Here is a 20,823-nt window from a genome sequence, read left to right as displayed (position 1 = left end):
ATTTTCTTCTGCTACTCAAACTCTAGACTGTGTTTACTAAAAAAATGAAAATATGAAGAACGGCTTCTAAAAGAGAGCTAACGCTACAGTGGTAGTTTTAAATTTGGGGACCGCAGAGTGCTATTATAGATACTTCTCAAAGATGTCCAGGATTTATGTGCAGGTCAGTATGTAATCAATCCCACTAGCTTAGGAAATACATACTTCTCAACAGTATTTACGTAAGTTCATTTATCAGAATGTCAAATCAATTCAAATTATAAAAACTTACCTTATTTGTTTTGTCATCCTGAAGTACTGAAGGACCAATAGATATTTTTTTCTTCAAAATATCAAGGTACGTTTTATCCATTTGTTCCTGCACAGGATTTACTCTTGGATAGTTATCTTCTGTAACTTCATTTGTTGCCTTTTCTAAAACTACATTCTCTTCATTTTTGTCCAAAAATTGGCTCACAGTTTGTGGTTCTTGAGATACAACATTTGGGTTAATCTTAAGGGGTAAAGGGCTAACAAATTCAGTTTCTTTATTCTCAGCCAGTTTCTTAGATCTATAAAACAAAACAGGACACAGAGAATGAACCCTATATAAGTCCTCAAATATCAGTTTTATTAATACGTGTATATACATTCTATAAAAACATATTTACATTAACATATAATATTAAATATCTTTAATATTTGTAAATGTTTAAATTAGGTTATTAAACATATTATTTACAATTCTGGTTAAGACAGTAAACTTACACAGCATCACATAATTGTTTAAAATAATAATTTCAATGCAGCATAAGGGACTTCATGGTTGACTCTGAGACCTACTTCAAAGGAAAGACAAACCAAACAACACAGATTGCTTCTGTTCAAGAAAAATTTAAAAATGAATTTCTAAATGGCCTTTTTGTAATATAGCTCATAACGTTAACATGCATTTTAGGCAGGAAAAATATTTTATACATTTCTAGCTTCCCTGGTAGCTCAGCTGGTAAAGAACCCTCCTGCAATGCAGAAGACTGTGGTTCAATTTTCAGCTGAGGAAGATCCCCTGGAGAAGGGATAGGCTTCCCATTCCAGTATTCTTGGGCTTCCCTAGTGGCTCAGCTGGTAAAGAATCCAGCTGCAATGCCAGAGACCTGGGTTTGATCCCCTTGGTTGGTAAGATCCCCTGAAGGAGCACATGGCAACCCACTCCAGCATTCTTGCCTGGAGAATGTTCATGGGAGAATCTCCATGAACAGAGGAGCCTGGCGGGCTACAGTCCATGGGGTCATAAAGAGCCACACGTGACTGAGCAACTAAGTACACACACTGAAGAAATAAAGAAGTAACCTGATTATCATCATAATTGTTCCCTTTTCTTGCTGTGAACCGAATGAACTACATTTCATCACTGCCTTCAGTCTAGACGGGGCCAGACGCTAGTTCTCATCTTTAGAATGTGAGTGCTATGATGACAAGAATCTGAAACAGGAGGCTTAGTCATTGGGTTTTAGGTGGCAAGGAAACTGATACAGAGGCTGGAGATGTAACAATCCATGTTTTATGGTAACAGAACGTTTGCTAAACTGTCACCTACAACAGTTTATAAGGCAGACCACACGGCTACCCAGTCAAGGGTACTAAGAAAATGGTAGGAGAGAACAGGCAGTTTTTAAGTGCCAGCTACCACTGACTACTTTTGAAAAGATATTATGAGAAAAAAATAATTTTAAGATAGAATGGATTGGTTTGTTAAGAAGAAATCAGAGGGAACAAAGTCTGGACATTTAAGGTGTCTTAGGTTCACTCTCTGTGTCTAAACTCAAACAGTAAGATTCACCATTATAAGATTCTGTGAACAAGCAAGATACCAATGAGAGCTTCTTGGTTGAAAAGAGTGACTCAGTCCCTTGGCAAATATATATTCTAAGTGTCATCTTCAAACTTAAGGTTATTGTTCCTAATAATATATTCAGACAGCTGCAACTGAGAGAGAAAAAAAACAGAGGGAATAAGGAAGCAGACATAAAACAGATCTAAAACCTTTGTCTAGCAAAGAATGTTAAGTGTAGTTACTGGCACAGGGGACTAACTGGAACCAAGTACATCAGAAGCCTAATAAACTTTCTGAAGGAACTATAATGACAAAGAAACCACAACTCTACTCAAAAAAAGAAAAAAGGCTAGAGACTTGTTTGGGAGCCTTAAAACCACCTGCAGGCAGAAAGTAGATGGAGAAACGAGTGCCTCCTCCAAGAAGGGCATATCCTCCCACTGAAAACCACTTCAGCTGAAGCCAATGGTGATGAAATACTAGACAAATTCTTCAAGGATTGGAACCAAGAGCTATATGAAACAGTAGAGTTACTTGGTAGTTCTGCCTTAAGAGCAGAATCATGGCCTAATTAAGGAAAATTCTTTACACGGTCTTTCAGTGGATTTCAAAGTTGCATTAATGATGGCTGTATTTTCTTCTCATACTTGTCCGTTCTGAATGGGAAGGGTGTGGGCAAGAAAGTAGTAACTTCTCTTTTTAATTCATTGATTAGCAGACAATGAGGAGCTACATTCAAACCTGACCGAGAGAAGTGTGCTTCACCAAGAAATACTGGCCTTTCAGATGGATACAGTCTTAGATGAGACTTTGGGCTATTTGCTGGGGAGGAGCTGAGTAGGTCTTTGTGTGAAGTAGGTCTTCCTATGAAGAGTGGAACGGATATTCCACAGAAGTGGAGATTCGCTAGATGCCTACCAAATGCATTTACTTTCTTTCTGGGTACACAAGTAAACCACATTTTCCACTCCTTTTGGACCTTGTTAGCTAGAGGTGCTAGTTCTTACCAATAGAATATGGACTAAAGTGATGTAACGTTTCTGTTGAGGCAGTTAAAAGGAAGTGCCATCTTTTTTCTCTCCTTATAGACGCTTTACATGAAGCCAAGAGAAACTTAAAGCTGTGTGCTGATGACTGAAACAGCCTGGGTCCCTAAATGACTGTGGACGACAGTCCCACCCAACTCCACTGAGACACACGGAATTATGTTGTGAACAAGAAATTCATTTTTGATTATGTTAAACTATTAAAATTTCAAGGGATTTTTTTCTGTTGTTATAGCACCTAGAATTACTTATCCTAGTTTACTATAAAAAGTTTTTTTGATAAGTATACTAGGGTTTATACTTATGCCTTGAATGTAAGTACACTTTTTTCAGCTCTTAAACACAAATGCAAAACTCCATACTAGAATTCACATTACTAAAATGGTGCTACCTAGAGCCAGATATCCTGGAATGTGAAGTCAAGTGGGCCTTTGGAAGCATCACTACAAACAAAGCTAGTGGAGGTGATGGAATTCCAGTGGAGCTATTTCAAATTCTAGAAGATGATGCTGTGAAAGTGCTCAATATGCCAGCAAATTTGGTAAACTCAGCAGTGGCCAAAGGACTGGAAAAGGTCTGTTTTCATTCCAATCTCAAAGAAAGGCAATGCCACAGAATGCTCAAACTACCGCACAATTGTACTCATCTCACACATTAGTAAAGTAATGCTTAAAATTCTCCAAGCCAGACTTCAGCAATACATGAACCATGAACTTCCAGATGTTCAAACTGGTTTTAGAAAAGGCAGAGGAACCAGAGATCAAATTGCCAACATCCGCTGGATCATGGAAAAGGCAAGAGAGTTCCAGGAAAATATCTGTTTCTGCTTTATTGACTATGCCAAAGCCTTTGACTGTTTGGATCCAAAATAAACTGGAAAATTCTGAAACAGATGGGCATACCAGACCACCTACCTGACCTGCCTCTTGAGAAATCTGTATGCAGGTGAGGAAGCAACAGTTAGAACTGGACATGGAACAACAGACTATTTCCAAATAGGAAAAGGAGTAAGTCACGGCTGTATATTGTCACCCTGCTTATGTAACTTCTATGCAGAGTACATCATGAGAAACGCTGGGCTTGAAGAAGCACAAGCTGGAATCAAGATTGCTGGATATGCGGCAATACCAGATACACGGACACCACCACCCTTAGGGCAAAAAGCAAGGAAGTGAAAGAGAGTGAAAAAGTTGGCGTAAAGCTCAACATTCACAAAACTAATGGCACAGTTCAAAAGCATCAATTCTTCAATGCTCAGCTTTCTTTATAGTCCAGATCTCACATCCATTCATGACTACTGGAAAAACCAAAGCTTTCACTAGACAGACGTTTGTTGGCAAAGTAATGTCTCTGCTTTTCAATATGCTATCTAGGTTGGTCATAATTTCCTTCCATGGAGTAAGTGTCTTTTAATTTCATGGCTGCAATCACCATCTGCAGTGATTCTGGAGCCCAAAAAAATAAAGTCTGACACTATTTCCACTGTTTCCCCATCTATTTGACACTAAGTGATGGGACCAGATACCATGATCTTAGTTTTCTGAATGTTGAGCTTTAAGCCAGCTTTTTCACTCTCCTCTTTCACTTTCATCAAGAGGCTTTTTAGTTTCTCTTCACTTTCTGCCATAAGGGTGGTGTCATCTGCATATCTGAGGTTATTGATATTTCTCCCGGCAATCTTGATTCCAGCTTGTGCTTCTTCCAGCCCAGCATTTCTCAGGATGTACTCTGCATATAAGTGAAATAAGCAGGGTGACAATATACAGCCTTGGCATACTCCTTTTCCTATTTGGAACCAGTCTGTTGTTCCATGTCCAGTTCTAACTGTTGCCTCCTGACCTGCATATAGGTTTCTCAAGAGGCAGGTCAGGTGGTCTGGTATGCCCATCTCTTTCAGAATTTTCCACAGTTTATTGTGATCCACACAGGCAAAGGCTTTGGCATAGTCAATAAAGCAGAAATAGATGTTTTTCAACTCTCTTGCTTTTTCCATGATCCAGCGGATGTTGGTAATTTGATCTCTGGTTCCTCTGCCTTTTCTAAAACCAGCTTGACCATCTGGAAGTTCATGGTTCACGTATTGCTGAAGCCTGGCTTGGAGAATTTTGAGCTTTACTTTACTAGCATGTGAGATGAGTGCAATTGTGCGGTAGTTTGAGCATTCAGTAACACTACCATAGCCGAAAACAGCAATGATTATGTGAGCACAACTGCCCTTTAAAACTATTAACTAGCACTGCAGATCCGTGGAAGAATCTAGACTTAGTATTCAAGTAGATGGGCTTCCCTAGTAGCCCAGTCAGTAAAGAATCTTCCTGCAATGTAGGAGACCAGGGTTCAACCCAAGGTCAGGAAGATCCCCTGGAGAGGGAAATGGCAACTCACTCCAGTATTCTTGTCTGAAAAATCCGATTGACAGAGGAGTCTGGCAAGCTACAGTCCATGGAGTCGCAAGAGTCGGACATGACTTAGCAACAAAACCAGATGTTTTAGTATAAGCTACACTGAATTTTGTCTCAACTAGCACAAATGTAGGAAAAAGACCAAGAAATCACTGCAAGTGGATTTACATGATGAAGATGGAGTTCAAAGAGGGGCTCAAAAACTTGTTTGTTAAAACGTAAATGAACAAGTGAATACATGAACAGATGACAGGCTTTTCACAGAAACATTTTATGGAGATAAAAACCCGACAATCTGAGTATGTTCCGGGGTCATGGCCATGTGATCTTGAGAAGTTAATTTAACCTCTTTAATCCCGAGTTTCTTATCTATGAAATGAGGATGATAATGGACTAGACTTCATGGAATTGCTATAAGATTAAATAAAGTCTGATAGGTAAAGAGCTTTGTACAGCACCTAGTCCACAGTGAGCACACGATTAAAATGTTCGCTGTTATTGTCATCATTGTCGTCTGGCTCCTGTGAGAGCTCTGCCAGTTACGTCTGCTTACTTCGGGTGCATCACTTGAATGGTGGGGATAAAGATGCTGACCTATTTGTTCTGAAGATCTCACGAGATACCGGATGTGACTCTCCTGGTGCTGCATGAATGCCAAGCTGTCCTACGACAAGGTGACTGGGATGATTCTCTGTGCTGGTGAATGACAGCCAGGTCCTGAAAACTGTCATTACAATATGCTGGAGCTGGAGATTTTTGTGAAGCCCATTTCTCGTGTGACCCAAGATCTCACCCTGGGAGATGACAGCTAGTCTGTAACTCAGTGTAGAATTTACTGGTTTATAAAGAAGCGAGTAGATGACTCACATGCAGAATAAAATTCACGTTCACTCTCAGTGTTCGAATCAGCTGTCCCTGAGATATTTAGAGCTGAAGGGATTTTATTTTTCAGTGAAAAGCTTTAAGACTACCCATCTAATGGCAGCAACTTTTTAGTAGCAATTGTTTATTTTTTTATTTTAGAACTAGATGAATTTTGATAAACTGAGTAAAGATTAATAGGAAAAGAAAACAGGAATGACTCACAGGTAGACTCATACCAGCTACCTGTTAATTATTCACTAGGAATGGTTCAGTTCAGTTCAGTCGCTCAGTCATGTCCAACTCTTTGCAACCCCATGAAATGCAGCCCAACAGGCCTCCCTGTCCATCACCAACTCCTGGAGTTTATCCAAACTCATGTCCATTGAGTTGGTGACACCATCTAACCATTTCATCCTCTGTCGTCTCCTTTTCCTCCTGCCCTCAATGGCAAAGTGGTAGAACAAATGATTCTAGGAGTTTGCAGTGACAAAACAATAAACAAACAAACCAGCCTGCATGATCCATTCCAAGGAACTCATACCTGACAGGTTGTAAATCAAAACCACTGACCCCAAAGGAATCTATTCGGATAGGCTTCATCAGCTCCTCTACTGTGGGCAGATCTGAGGGAACAAAAGTTAAAACAGCAACCAAAAAGGTTATGGAAATTGCTTACTTTAACGCCTAATACCACCAAAATCACATTTTCTCTGATTGACATAGTTAACAAAATGATACGTATAATAATCCCAGGTTCCCACTGTAAACTTATTTGTACCAAAAAAATCTTTGGTATTTATATTTGAAATATATATCTACTTTCATTCCCTCTAAGTATAGGTGTATGGATATATCTACAAACATTATTTATTTAGTTGATCCCCCCAAACTGTTCTTCATTAAAAAAAATAACAGTATATGTTCATGGAAAAGTACAAAAAAATATGAAAATAATCAAGAGATTTCTTAATTTGGTCAAAGCATATTAGAGGAGGAATTAAAATTTTAACCTATTTTTGATGCTAACTTTATAGTTTAAAAGGTAATTCCCAGATTTATGTAAACAAACTTTTAAATTCAGATACTGAGAAATCATTACCACAGCCAATTGTATTTAAATTATACCATACTGAAAACAGTTCAGAGAGAGGCTCAAACAAACACGCTTTTACCAGACTCTGTAGTAGAGATGTTTTTAGAGGACCCTTCATTTCCTTGAAGATGATCTTTTGTTGAGCTCTTGGTATTTTCTGCTGCATTGCTCTCAGTTCTTTGTTCATCTGCATCTCCCAAAGAATGGGCTATGTGACAATAAGCCTGATGTACAGCTTCAATGTCACTATTGCTTTGTCCATAAGAAATACCTGTTGAGATAAATGTAATCTCTAGTATAACCACACAAATACATGAGAAATATAAAACACTAAGTTCACCCCTTAATCTGTTAAGCATGATGAACAAAGCTGTAGGAAAATGCTAACATGATACAGAGTGAAATACAAACCTTAGTAATGGGTGGCCATAGCCTGCGAGCGTGAATCTCAGCAGGCTCAGGGCCTCTTTCAACAGGCTGAAATGTGTTGACAGGCTAACTGTAAAAACATCTCTGCCTACTATCCCTATACAACCTCTCTGCACTGGAGAAAACTATTCCTAAATTTCTCAAACTGACACAAAAAGTTTTCACGGATTCTGTCTATCCTCTGCTCCACGCACCCCCACCCAGCCTCTCTCTCTGTTTTCCTGAGCCACCAAACATCTAGTATTCTTCATTTCTTCAACTGAAGTTCAGTCCTCTAACTTTGCAGTGCAGTGTGTTCCAAAACCCTGCTAAAGCTGCTATAATAAAAAGAAAATAACTTCCTAGTAGACAAACCCAGCCTTAACTTTATTCAACCTGAAAACTTTTCTTTGCCCTGTGAGACACGTGGCCCTGCTCCTTCCTGGGGCCTGTCTCCTCTGTAGAACACGTGGCCCTGCTCTCTCCCTGGGGCCTGTCTCCTCTGCGTAACACCTTCTTGTTCTCACTGCTCTGACGGCTGCTTTACACCTTCTGTGGTTAATAGCTCATCTCAGGGCTCTATCATCAGCTCTCTTTTTTCAAACTTCTCTTTTTTATGGGTGTGTGTGGGGGGGGTGCGGGGGGTGATGGATAATTTCATTAGCACCCTTTGCTTAGTAATTGCCTATAAACATTTGACTCCCAAACCTGTGTCTTCTGTTTAATCTATCTTCTATCTCTTTCCTGAACACTGAACTTCCTAACAGACATGTAGACTGTTCTGTAAGCAAATCACATTTAATACATCCTCAAGTGAATTAATTACATTCCCCAACAAAAGCTGTTCTGCTCCCAGTATCTGCTGCTGTGGCTGTGGTGTGATCAGTCACCCAGTTATCCAAAACAGAGAACCTCATCTCACAGTTCACTTTTCCTTCCCTATCAACCTCCTTCTCTTCCCATCAACAGATAAACTCTGGAGAAAAGAATTCAAAGAATCTAATGACAATGACTATCTAAGATTTTTATGAGTATCTTCCTAGTCATTTTGTACTTTTCATTAACAGTAGAATTTTCAAAATTAGAAGAAATAAAAGCATTATAGACAAGTAGAAAAAAAACAAGAGAAATAGGGTGATCAGAGTCCTGTTCTCTTGATACCTATAACCATTAATTAATGCCTAAAGATAAAAGAGCATATATACAGCCTCCTCTTTCTCTATATAATCTGTAAATTGCATAGTATAAAATTCTGAGGAACTAGTTTCAACTGTAAATGAAAGAGGGTGCCAAGTATCACACGTGATTATGTAAGAATGCCTTACAATGGAAGAGCTTTCCACCTGCTGCTTTAGGTCATCAAGTCACCACTGCTATTTGGAGCCTGTCCAAGATGGAATAAATTTGCTTAAATAAACTAAAAACAAAAATGTGAAGAAGTAGACTTCCCTGGAGGTCCAGTGGTTAAGAATTCACCTTGCAATGCAAGGGATATAAGTCTGATTCCTGGTCGGGGAACTAAGACCCCACATGCTGCAGGGCAACCAAGTCCACGTGCCACAACTAGAGAACCTGAGCGCTCTAACTACTGAAGCCTGCATACTCCAGAGCCTGTGCACCACAGCCAGAGAATCCGTACGCCACCACGGAAGATCCCACAGGCTGTAACTAAGACCCAATGCAGTGAATAAATAAATGGATAAATACATTTAAAAAGTGGGGGATACCACCAGTTCGGAATCACTAACAGTTAAGTGGCTGAAATGTTCAGCAGGACTTGAGGAAAACAACCTTGCCTGCTAAAATAAGCCTATTTTTTCCCCCAAACCATCTATCAGACTCAAAGGGAGAAGATAATTAACTTTTATGAAGAAATGAAAAAGGCAGAAGACATTTTTCCTCCTCTAGAGAAATACCTGGATGCCTAAGTATCTGCTGAGTATGCATGAAAGAAATGATCCCAATGGGAAACAGCATCACAGTACTGAATGTGCATACCTAATTTAACAGGCATGAGGTGACAGGAAGAAGAGGTTTTGGCTTAAACTAACAGCTGAGCAAACACGTGGAAAAGCAAATTACCTAAAAGTTAAAAATTTGAAATGGAAGATAGAGAAGCATTAGATGCTGCTCAGAAAACAGAGCAAGGGAAAGGTACTTGTCTCCTAATTTGAATCATTAATCCAACTGATATTAAAAATAATTTCAGGGTCATAGATGTTGACCTTTTTTAAATATATATATATATTTTGTTGAAGTACAGTTGTTTCAGATGCACAGCAAGGTGATTCAGTTATACAAACACACAGATATTATTTTTGAAATTATTTTCCATCATAGATAATTATGAGATATTCACTGTAGTTCCCTGTGTTATACAGTAAACTTTTGTTGCCTATTGCATTATCTATTTTTTAGACTCTTTGTGACCCCATGGACTGTAGACCACCAGTCTCTCTGTCTTTATGACCCCATGGACTGTTGCCTGCCAGGCTCCTCTGTCCTGGGAGATTCTCCAGACAAGAATACTGGGGATCTTCCCAACCTAGGGATTGAACCCAGGTCTTCCACACTGCAGGCAGATTCTTTACTGTCTGAGCCACCAGGGAAGCCCTTTAATTAGAAATTTAACATTCTATTCATACCAAGTCCAGAGAAGGCAATGGCAGCCCACTCCAGTCCTCTTGCCTGGAAAATCCCATGGATGGAGGAGCCTGGTGGGCTGCAGTCCATGGGGTCGCTAAGAGTCAGACACAACTCAGCAACTTCACTTTCACTTTTCACTTTCATGCATTGGAGAAGGAAATGGCAACCCACTCCAGTGTTCTTGCCTGGAGAATCCCAGGGACGGGGGAGCCTGGTGGGCTACCGTCTCTGGGGTTGCACAGAATTGGACATGACTGAACTGACTTAGTAGCAGCAGCAGCAGCCATACTAAGTCAAACAAGTGTAATCAAAATGTCATCATTTTTTTAGTTAGACAAAAATTCATAAGTTTTCTAAAATATATATATGTATTTATAGATATGTATACAAAAGCTTTTCTACTACACTTAATAAAGGCTTAAGAAAGAACATCAAAAAAAAAAAAAGAAGAGATGGAAAAACTGGAGAACATAAACTAAATGAAATGGGAGCACTGAATATGAAATAGAAAAAGTGAAACACACTAGATCAAAGTAAAAGATCATCATGTTGTTTTTAAATATGACTGCTCATCAGAAACATATCTGGAGCTCTGGAGAAAGAGAGTAATACTTGAGCATTTGTATTTTTCAAAAAATTTCAAGATAATTCTGATATGCATCTGGATTTTAAAAACTGATTACAGGTTTTTCTATTAGATCCTACTTTTGGTGATAAAGAGTTCTATTATTTTTCTGTTGACCAATCATGATACAATGGTATTAAGTAATAGTTACATAATCACAAGAGTAAAAGATGTTTATCAGTTTTCACAATCAATAACCAAACAAAAGATAAAAGATAATTACAATTGCAAGCCATAATGGGAACATGATTAACTTAACAAAATAATTACACACAATGGGGGTGTGTCAAGCAGAGTGATGTGGTAAGTAGAAGTGCATACATGCACATGTTTTCATCCACTCAGTCAGTCTATATCTTGGTTGGTGCATTTAATCTATTGACATTTAAGGTAGTTATTGATATGTATGATCCTATCACCGTTTTCTTAATTGTTTTGGATTTACTTTCTATAAGTCTCTTCCTTCTCTTGTGTTTCCTGCCTAAAGAAGTTCCTTTAGCATTTGTTGTAAAGCTGGTTTGGTGGTGCTGAATTTTTTAACTTGTGCTTATCTGGAAAGCGTTTGATTTCTCCATCAAACCCGAAGAAGTCTTGCTGGTATTCTTGGTTGTAGGTTCTTCCCTTTCATCACTTTAAATATATCATGCCATTCCCTTCTGGCTTGTAGAGTTTCTGTTGAGGAATCAGTTGATAGCCTAATGGGAGTTCCCTTGTATGTCATTTGTCATTTTCCCCTTGTTGCTTTTAATAATTTACCTCTGTCTTTAATTTGTATCAGTTTGATTACTATGTGTCTTGGTATGTTTCTCCTTGGGTTTATCTTGCCTGGGACTCCTCTGTGCTTCCTGAACTTGGCTGACTATTTCCTTTCCCATGTTTGGGATGTTTTCAGCTATTATCTCTTCAAATATTTTCTCAGGTCCTTTCTTTGTTAAAATCTTTTTATGCATTTTGCGAGAGTTGGACTGTGAAGAAAGCTGAGTGCCAAAGAATTGATGCTTTTGAACTGTGGTGTTGGAGAAGACTCTTGAGAGTCCCTTGGACTGCAAGGAGATCCAACCAGTCCATTCTAAAGGAGATCAGCCCTGGGTGTTCTTTGGAAGGAATGATGCTGAAGCTGAAAGTCCATTACTTTGGCCACCTCATGTGAAGAGCTGACTTATTGGAAAAGAGTCTGATGCTGGGAGGGATTGGGGGCAGGAGGAAAAGGTGATGGCAGAGGATGAGATGGCTGGATGGCATCACTAACTCAATGGACATGAGTTTGAGTGAACTCCGGGAGTTGGTGATGGACAGGGAGGCTTAGCGTGCTGCGATTCATGGGGTTGCAAAGAGCTGGACACAACTGAGCAACTGAACTGAACCGAACTGATAGAGAGAAAAAGGGCTGACTTCTTGCATCTATTTTATATATCACCACAAGTCAAAAGCCCACTATATTTTCCACTTTAAGAGGCAGAGGAGTGTTAGAACCTACTGGGCAGAGGCAGGGGTCTGGCTGTGAAGCAACACTATCCTCCTGTGACTGCTCCAGGCATGCAACCGTGGCACAAAATGGTCCCTGCCCTCGAGACAAATGAAAACAAGCAAAAGGCTAGATCTGACCATCATTTTACAGTTACCACCCTTTCTAAGACAGTAAAGCACAAGTTTCATGAACAGTATTATAAAAAAAAAAAAGAGATAAAAATATTTGACAATGTATCACCTAAACTGAGCCTGCTTAAGGCTGGAAGATGCATGGTAAACAAAGGAAGCTGCTGACACTTTCAGTTCTTAATCCAAGCTCAGACTCTGATTTGAAAATTTTCCAGTGTACTTTTGTAAATACTAGGTAAATTTAATACTTCATAGCCAAAAGGTATTTATGCCTTCAGGTTCTTTATTATAATTTGACTATTAACACTATTGAAATAAAAAGTGGTAAGAACCACAGAGCTGCTACTTCTCATTGAACTGTAACAGTATGCTAGGCACTATACATAATCTCAATTGATCATCAAATGATGTCATTTTAAAGAAGAGGAAACAGGCCTTGAGGTATTAATTGTCCCTTGTCACCCAGCTGGTAACTGGCAAGGCTGGAAATATGAATCCAAGATCAAAGACAGTAATGTCATACTCTTTACTCTTCTAGTACCTGATTCACCAAATTATTTCAGAATCAAGAATATTTAAGAAATAAGACCAAAAAATTTTAATTTTATACAATTTCTGAGATCATATTAGAGTTTCTATTTCCAGCAATATGTTTTTTATTTCTGAGTTTTATTATAATGTACAGCAGAAGTTTTCAAACTGCTCTGATTTTCATTCAGAGAAAATCATACGTTCCACAGATGCGTGAATTTTCATTTTAAAATATGAAGAGCAGAGTGATAACTCTTTCCTCTGGCTTTGTTTTCATGCATATCTTAGAAAAAAGTTTCTCTGGCCATCCTGTATATAAATGAACCTCCTATAATGTATCACTGAATAGAAAAGCTGTAGGTCTACACTTGTCTTTTAAAAGAATCCGTATCTACTTACTGAAAACAGTTCATGCAGACTATCAGAGCACGTATGACAAGCGTTTAAATAAAAACAGTTATAAGACTTAGGAACACGGGCCCAGCACATGCTTCCATCACTGCAGAATATTCAGTCAGGTAACAACAAGTAAACTAGTAATGTTTTGATGGAAAACTTCTGTTGCAATTTTTTGTGGTTGATTTAACTTTGTAACTGTTATATTCACACTTAACTGTTATATTCACATTTTAAAATGGAGGTAAATGAAACAAGACAGTGGTGATTCTTAGAACGGCAATGACTAGAAATAAGAGATGTGAGTAGACTTTGAGGTTTTGATCATACTTTGTTTTTTGATCTGGTGGCTGGTTACATGAATGTGTTCAGGACTTGAAAATTCATCAAACTGCACTATGATGATACATGAATTCTACTACATGTATATTATACTGCCATAAAAAGGTATATTATACTGCCATAAAGAAATAAAGAGTAAAATTAAAATGCAAGCAGATGTTCAGAGTTGGCCAGTGATTTACCATTTCTATTGCTCTTTTTTTGACTAGTGTCTGGGTTGACTTAGTTGATCATATTAGTCACCTAAGACTTGCAAAAGCAAGCTGAAAAGATCCCATTTGCACTTGTTTATGTGGCAAACCAAAAATATTTTTATATTATACAGTAAAAATATATACAAACATACTGGAAATTTGATGACATAAGAATGTAACAAGTATCTGTAACATTTAATTTTTAAAATTTCTGAAGACCATTACTGTTCTCACCACCTTTTAAAGTAAATGTCACAAATGTAAACATTTATATTTACACTGATAAAATATATTTTGTATCTATATAGAGAGTACTACCTAAGATTCCACTTGGGAGGAAGGTAACAGTTCCACTGCTTTAACAAAGTTTGAAAAGCCACTATCTTAAAGGTCTCTACAACTTTTAGTCAAGTCTAGATAGTCCTACACATTTCAGAATTTCAGGATGTGATCTAGCTTTTTCCTACCCAGAAGGAACTATGGAAAAGCATAAAAACAAAGTCTCACTTCTCCTACATATAGCAAATTTAACAGAACTGGGTGGGGGGGAGCACAGGAAATTATTTAATATTCATCTCAGTACCATACTTTGTATCAACAGCATTTATTAACAAGTACTTCTTTTAAAACACACTTTACTCAGCCTATTGGCATAAAGTGTCACCATTAGCAAGTTCAGACTATTTAATTTGTTAAAAAAAGGTAGAAAATGTGAGATTGAAAAATTTATTGTTGATACAGCCTACCAAAACTGAATCAAGAATAAACAGATAATGTGAACAGACCAATTACTAGAAGTGACAAGGAATCTGTAATTAAAAAAAAAATTCCCTCCAAACAAAAGTCCAGATTGGATGCCTTCACTAGGGAATTCTAACAAAGATATAAGAAAGAACTTATACTGATTCTTCTCAAGATCTTCTAAAAGACTGAAGAGGAGGGAAATCTCCCACAGTCATCCTATGAAGCCACCATCACCTTGATCCAAAACCAGACAAAGACATTACCAACAAATAAAATTACAGGCCAATATCTCTGATGAATACAGATGCAAAAATCCTCAACAAAGAATTAGCAAACAGAATCCAACAGGACATAAAAAGGATCAGACACCATGATCAAGCTGGATTCCTCCCAAGGTCACAAGGATGGTTCAACATACACAAATCAATCAATGTGATACATACGACACACCAACAGAAGACAAACCATATAATCATCTCAATAGATGCAGAAAAAGCATCTGATAAAATTGAACATTAACTCATGATCAAAACTCTCACCATTGTGAGTACAGAGAGAGCATAAATCAACACAATAAAAGCTATTTATGACAAACCCACAGCCAACATAGTACTCAACAGTGAAAAGCTGGAAGCCTTCCCACTGAAATATGGAACAAGACAAGGATGCTCTCTCACTTCTTCTATTTGACATATTTTGGAAGTCTGAGTCACAGCAATGAAACAAGAAAAAGAAACAGAAGGGATCCAAACTGGAAGGAAAGAGGTAAAACTGTCATTACATGTAGATGACATGATACTCTATATAGAAAACCCTAAAGACTCCACACAAAAACTGTTAGAACTAATAAATGAATTCAGCAAGGTGGCAGGATACAAGGTTGCAGAACTCTGTTGCATTTCTTTATACTAACATGAAGTAACAGAAAAGGAAAAAAAAAAATCCCTTTCAATAATGCATGCAATACCTAGGAATAAACCTGACCAAGGAGCTAAAAGATTTACATGCTGAGAACTATAAAATATTGATGAAGGAAATTAAAAATGATTTAAAGAAATGGAAAGCTACTCCATACTCTTGGATTGGAAGAAACAACATTGTTAAAATAGCCATACGACTCAAAGCAACTTACAGATTTAACGTGATCCCTATCAAATTACTCATGATATTTTTCACAGAACTAGAACAAATAATCCTAAAATTTATATGGAACCACAATAGACCCAGAATTGCTAGAACAAATATGTGAGGGGAAAAAAAAAAAAGTAGAAAGCATACCTTCCAGACTTCAGACAATACTATTAATCTATGGTAATCAAAACAGCATGGTACTGGCATAAAAACAGACCCATGGATAAGTGGAACAGAATAGAGAGCTCAGAAATAACCCCCCACACCTGTGGTCAATTAATTTTCAACAAAGGCAAGACTATACAATGGAGAAAAAAAATAGTCTCTTCAACAAGTGGTGTTAGGAAAGCTGATTGCTAAGTCACTTCAGTCGTGTCCAACTCTGTGCAACCCCATAGACGGCAGCCCACCAGGCTTCCCTGTCCCTGAGATTCTCCAGGCAAGAACACTGGGGTGGGTTGCCATTTCCCTCTCCAATGCATGAAAGTGAACTGAAAGGGAAGTCGCCCAGTCATGTCCGACTCTTTGCGACCCCATGGACTGCAGCCCACCAGGCTCCTCCATAAATGGGATTTTCCAGGCAAGAGTACTGGAGTGGGGAGCCACCACCTTCTCTGAGGAAAGCTGGTTGGTCTCATGCAAATCAATGAGATTAGAATACACTCTCACGCCACACACAAAAATAAACTCAAAATGGCTTAGAAAGTGAAAGTGAAGTCGCTCAGTTGTGTCCGACTCTTTGTGACCCCATGGACTAGTAGCCTACCAGGCTCCTCCCTCCATGGGATTCTCTAGGCAAGAGTACTGGAGTGGGTTACCATTTCCTTCTCCAGGTAATCTTCCCGACCCAGGGATCAAACCCGGGTCTCCGACATTCTAGGCAGACGCTTTAACCTCTGAGCCACCAGGGAAGCTCTCAAAATGGCTTAAGACTTAAAATATAAGATATGACACCATAAAACTCATGGAAAAGAATGTAGGCAAAACATTCTCTAATATAAATTGCATCAGTGTTTTCTTAGGTTTCATATGGCAAAAGAAATAAAAGCAGAAATAAGCAAGTGGAACCAAATCAAACTTATAAGGTTTTTGCACAAAAGGAAACCATAAACAAAATGAAACCATAAACCTACAGAATGGGAGAAAATTTTAAACAATGCAACTGACAAGGGCTTAATTTCCAAAATATACAAACAGATCAATAGAAAAAAAAGAAAAAACCACAATCAAAAATGAACAGATGTAAACAGCCATTTCTCCAAAGAAGTCATACAGATAGCCAAAAGGCACATGAAAGTGAAAGTGAAGTTGCTCAGTCGTGTCCCACTCTTTGCGACCCCATGGACTGTAGTCTACCAGGCTCCTCCATGTATCCATGGGGTTTTCCAGGCAAGAGTACTGGAGTGGGTTGCCATTTCCTTAGAAATGCTCAATATTGCTATTAGAGAAATGCCCAAGTCAAAACTATAATGTGATATCACCTCACACCATCATGAAAAAGAATGACCATCATGAAAAAGTTTACAAATAATAAATGATGGAGAGAGTGTAGAGAAAAGGGAACCCTCCTACACAGTTGGTGGGAATGTAAGCTGCTGCAGCCACTATGGAGATCAGCATAGAGGTTGCCTACTCTTACTCCTTGGAAGGAAAGTTATGACCAACCTAGACAGCATACTGAAAAGCAGAGACATTCCTTTGCCAACAAAGGTCCATCTAGTCAAGGCTATGGTTTTTCCAGTGGTCATGTATGGATGTGAGAGTTGGACTGTGAAGAAAGCTGAGTGCTGAAGAATTGATGCTTTTGAACTGTGGTGTTGGAGAAGACTCTTGAGAGTCCCTTGGACTGCAAGGAGATCCAACCAGTCCATTCTAAAGGAGATCAGCCCTGGGTGTTCTTTGGAAGGAATGATGCTAAAGCTGAAACTCCAGTACTTTGGCCACCTCATACGAAGAGTTGACTCATTGGAAAAGAGTCTGATGCTGGGAGAGCTTGGGGGCAGGAGGAGAAGGGGATGACAGAGGATGAGATGGCTGGATGGCATCACCGACTTGATGGACATGAGTCTGAGTGAACTCTAGGAGTTGGTGATGGACAGGGAGGCCTGGCGTGCTGTGATTTGTGGGGTCACAAAGAGTCGGACACGACTGAGCGACTGAACTGAACTGAACTGAAAAAACTAAATAAGAGTTACCATATGATCCAGCAATCCCAACTCTTGGGCGTATATCCAGAAAAGATGAACACTCTTAACTCAAAAAGATACATGCACTCCACTATTCATAGCAACACTATTTACAAGACTCAAAACATGAAAGCAACCTAGGTGTCTATCAATAGATGAATGGATAAAGAAGACGTGATGTGTATACACACTTGTACATGCATGTGCACTGAAATACTACTCAGCCATGAAAAATAATGAAATAATGTCATCTGAAGCAGCATAAATGAATTCAGAGATTATCATACTAAGTGAAGTAAGTCAGAAAGAGATAAATACTGTATGATAGCCTTATATGCAGAATCTAAAAAAATGAGACAAATGAACTTATTCACAAAACAGAAACAGACCCACAGACACAGAAAACAAACTTCTGGTTACTAAAGGAGGAATAAACTAGGAGTTTGGGATTAACAGATACACACTACTATATATAAGACAGATATAAGGACCTACTGTATAGCACAGGAAAACTATATTCAACATCTTGTAATAATATATAACAGAAAAGAATCTAAAAATATATATATACACACACATCAGTATGTCTACATATACACACATATATAACTTAATCATTCCTGAAACTAACACTTTATAAATCAGATATACTTCAATAAAAATGTAAAATTTTATTGATAGTTATTACATGTATTATTATATATCATATATATTTTTCCCAGAAATGAAGTCAATTAGTCACAAAATATTATATGTTTAGAGACTAGCTATAGTTTCTCATTCTTACCTGTTGCAATCATTTCATTATCAGTCATATCTGACAGAGCCTTTGGCTTAGTTTTTGTTCTATCCTGTTCATCAAGGTTGACTTCTGCAACAGAGTCTAATGAATCAAGCAGCACTACTGGAATAACATAAAAGAAAAATGTTAGGAATATAAATAAGCTTATATGGTTCTATTAATAAAATACTTAAATCATATGCAATCTGTATAAAAACAAAGATAAATGTTTACATATAAAGAATATATAACTATGTACCTAGAACAAGAATGACTTTCTTCTTATATACAACAGAGTAGGCTTACATCAAAACTTATCTATGCTTAAATACAGGTCTAATGTACCTTTATATGTAAAAGGCAAAGGGCTGAGGAAAATAACAACAAAAAAAGCCTTTTTCTCAATTTTATTGACACATAGTGCTGATTAAAAATTGTATAGATTTGAGATCTATGACTTGTTGATTTGATAAACTTATACACTATAAAATCCAACCAGTCCATCCTAAAGGAGATCAGTCCTGGGTGTTCACTGGAAGGACTGATGTTGAAGCTGAAACTCCAATACTTGGGCCATCTGATGCGAAGAGCTGACTCATTCGAAAAGACCCTGATGCTGGGAAAGATTGAGGGCAGGAGGAGAAGGGGACAACAGAGGATAAGATGGTTGGACGGCATCACTGACTCACTGGACATGAGTTTGGATAAACTCCAGGAGTCGGTGATGGACAGGGAGACCTGGCGTGCTGTGGTTCATGGGGTCGGTCGCACAGAGTCAGACATGTCTGAGCAACTGAACTGAACTGATACACTATAAAATAATCAACCAAATCAAGCTAATTAACATATCCATGTACCCATTTTTGTGTATGTGATAAGAACACTTAGGATCTCCCTGTTGAGTGAGTTTCAAGTATACACTAATTACAGTCAACACTGTTGCACATCACATATCCATAACTTACTTGTACCCCTTAACCAACCTCCATATGCCCCAAACCCAGCCCCTGGTAACCATCATTCTACTCTGTTTCGAGGATATTGACATTTTTATATTCCACATATAAGTGAAGGTAAACAGTACGCATCTTTCTTCATCTGCTTATTTCCCTTACTGCAATATCTCCACATATATCCATTTTGTTGCAAATGGCAGGACATTTAAGTTCTATCCATATCTTGTCTATTATGAATAATCCCACAATAAACATGACAATGGGGCTTCCTAGGTGGCTCAGGGTAAAGAATCTGCCTGCAAATCCAGTAGACCCAGTAGGTTCGATCCTTGGGTCGGGAAGATCCCTTGGAGGAAGAAATGGCAACCCACTCTAGTATTCTTACTTGGAAAAATCCCATGGACAGAGGGGCATGGTGGGCTACGATTCATGGGGTCACAAAGAGTTGTACACGTCTTGGCAACTGAGCATACACACAAATATGGGAGTACAGATATCTCTTCCAGTTATATATCCAGAAGTGGGATTCTGAATAATAAGGTAAGTTCCACTTTTAGTTTTTTTTCAGGAACCTCTATCCTGCTTTCCATAATGGCTGCACCAATTTATATCCCTACCAATAGTGTACTGAAGTTCTCTTTTCTCTATATCCTTGCCAAAACTTATTTTTCCTCTTTTTGATACTAATCATCTAACAAGTCTGAGGTGATACCTCATTATGGTTTTGATCTGCATTTCCCTGATGATTAGTTAAGTTTAGTAATTTCTCATATACTTGTTTGTCCAGCTGCATATTTGAGAAATGTCTATTTGGGTCCTCTGCTCACTTTTAATTTTTGTTATTATTGTTACCGAGTTGTGTGAGTTTTCTGTATGTTGTGGGTATTAATCCTTTACCATATATATATATGTTCATATATAGTTCATATATATATATATATATAGTTCATAAATATTTTGCCCTACTTTATAAGCTGCCTTTTCACTCTGCTGTTTTCCTTTGCTATGTATGTAGAAGCTTTTTTAGTTTAATTCAATCCCATTTAGCTATTTTACTTTTCTTGCT

The 20,823-nt window shown here is 38.1% G+C and overlaps 1 protein-coding gene across 1 annotated transcript in view; it reads right to left on the bottom strand.

Annotated features, from left to right (window-relative positions):
• Positions 1–20,823, bottom strand: part of CEP162 (centrosomal protein 162) — a 92,553-nt gene that overhangs the window by 41,582 nt on the left and 30,148 nt on the right. Inside the window, exons 8-11 of the mRNA XM_052645938.1 lie at positions 18,808–18,924; positions 7,298–7,489; positions 6,667–6,748; positions 272–551 (exon numbers count right to left, since the gene is read on the bottom strand). Of these exons, the coding sequence (XP_052501898.1) occupies positions 272–551; positions 6,667–6,748; positions 7,298–7,489; positions 18,808–18,924 (671 nt within the window). The remainder of the gene's footprint in view (positions 1–271; positions 552–6,666; positions 6,749–7,297; positions 7,490–18,807; positions 18,925–20,823) is intronic.

Source organism: Budorcas taxicolor, chromosome 9 (assembly GCF_023091745.1).
Source record: "Budorcas taxicolor isolate Tak-1 chromosome 9, Takin1.1, whole genome shotgun sequence".
Taxonomy (NCBI): domain Eukaryota; kingdom Metazoa; phylum Chordata; class Mammalia; order Artiodactyla; family Bovidae; genus Budorcas; species Budorcas taxicolor.
Note: the sequence above shows the minus strand (reverse complement) of the source record. Positions and strands in the feature narration are given on the sequence as shown.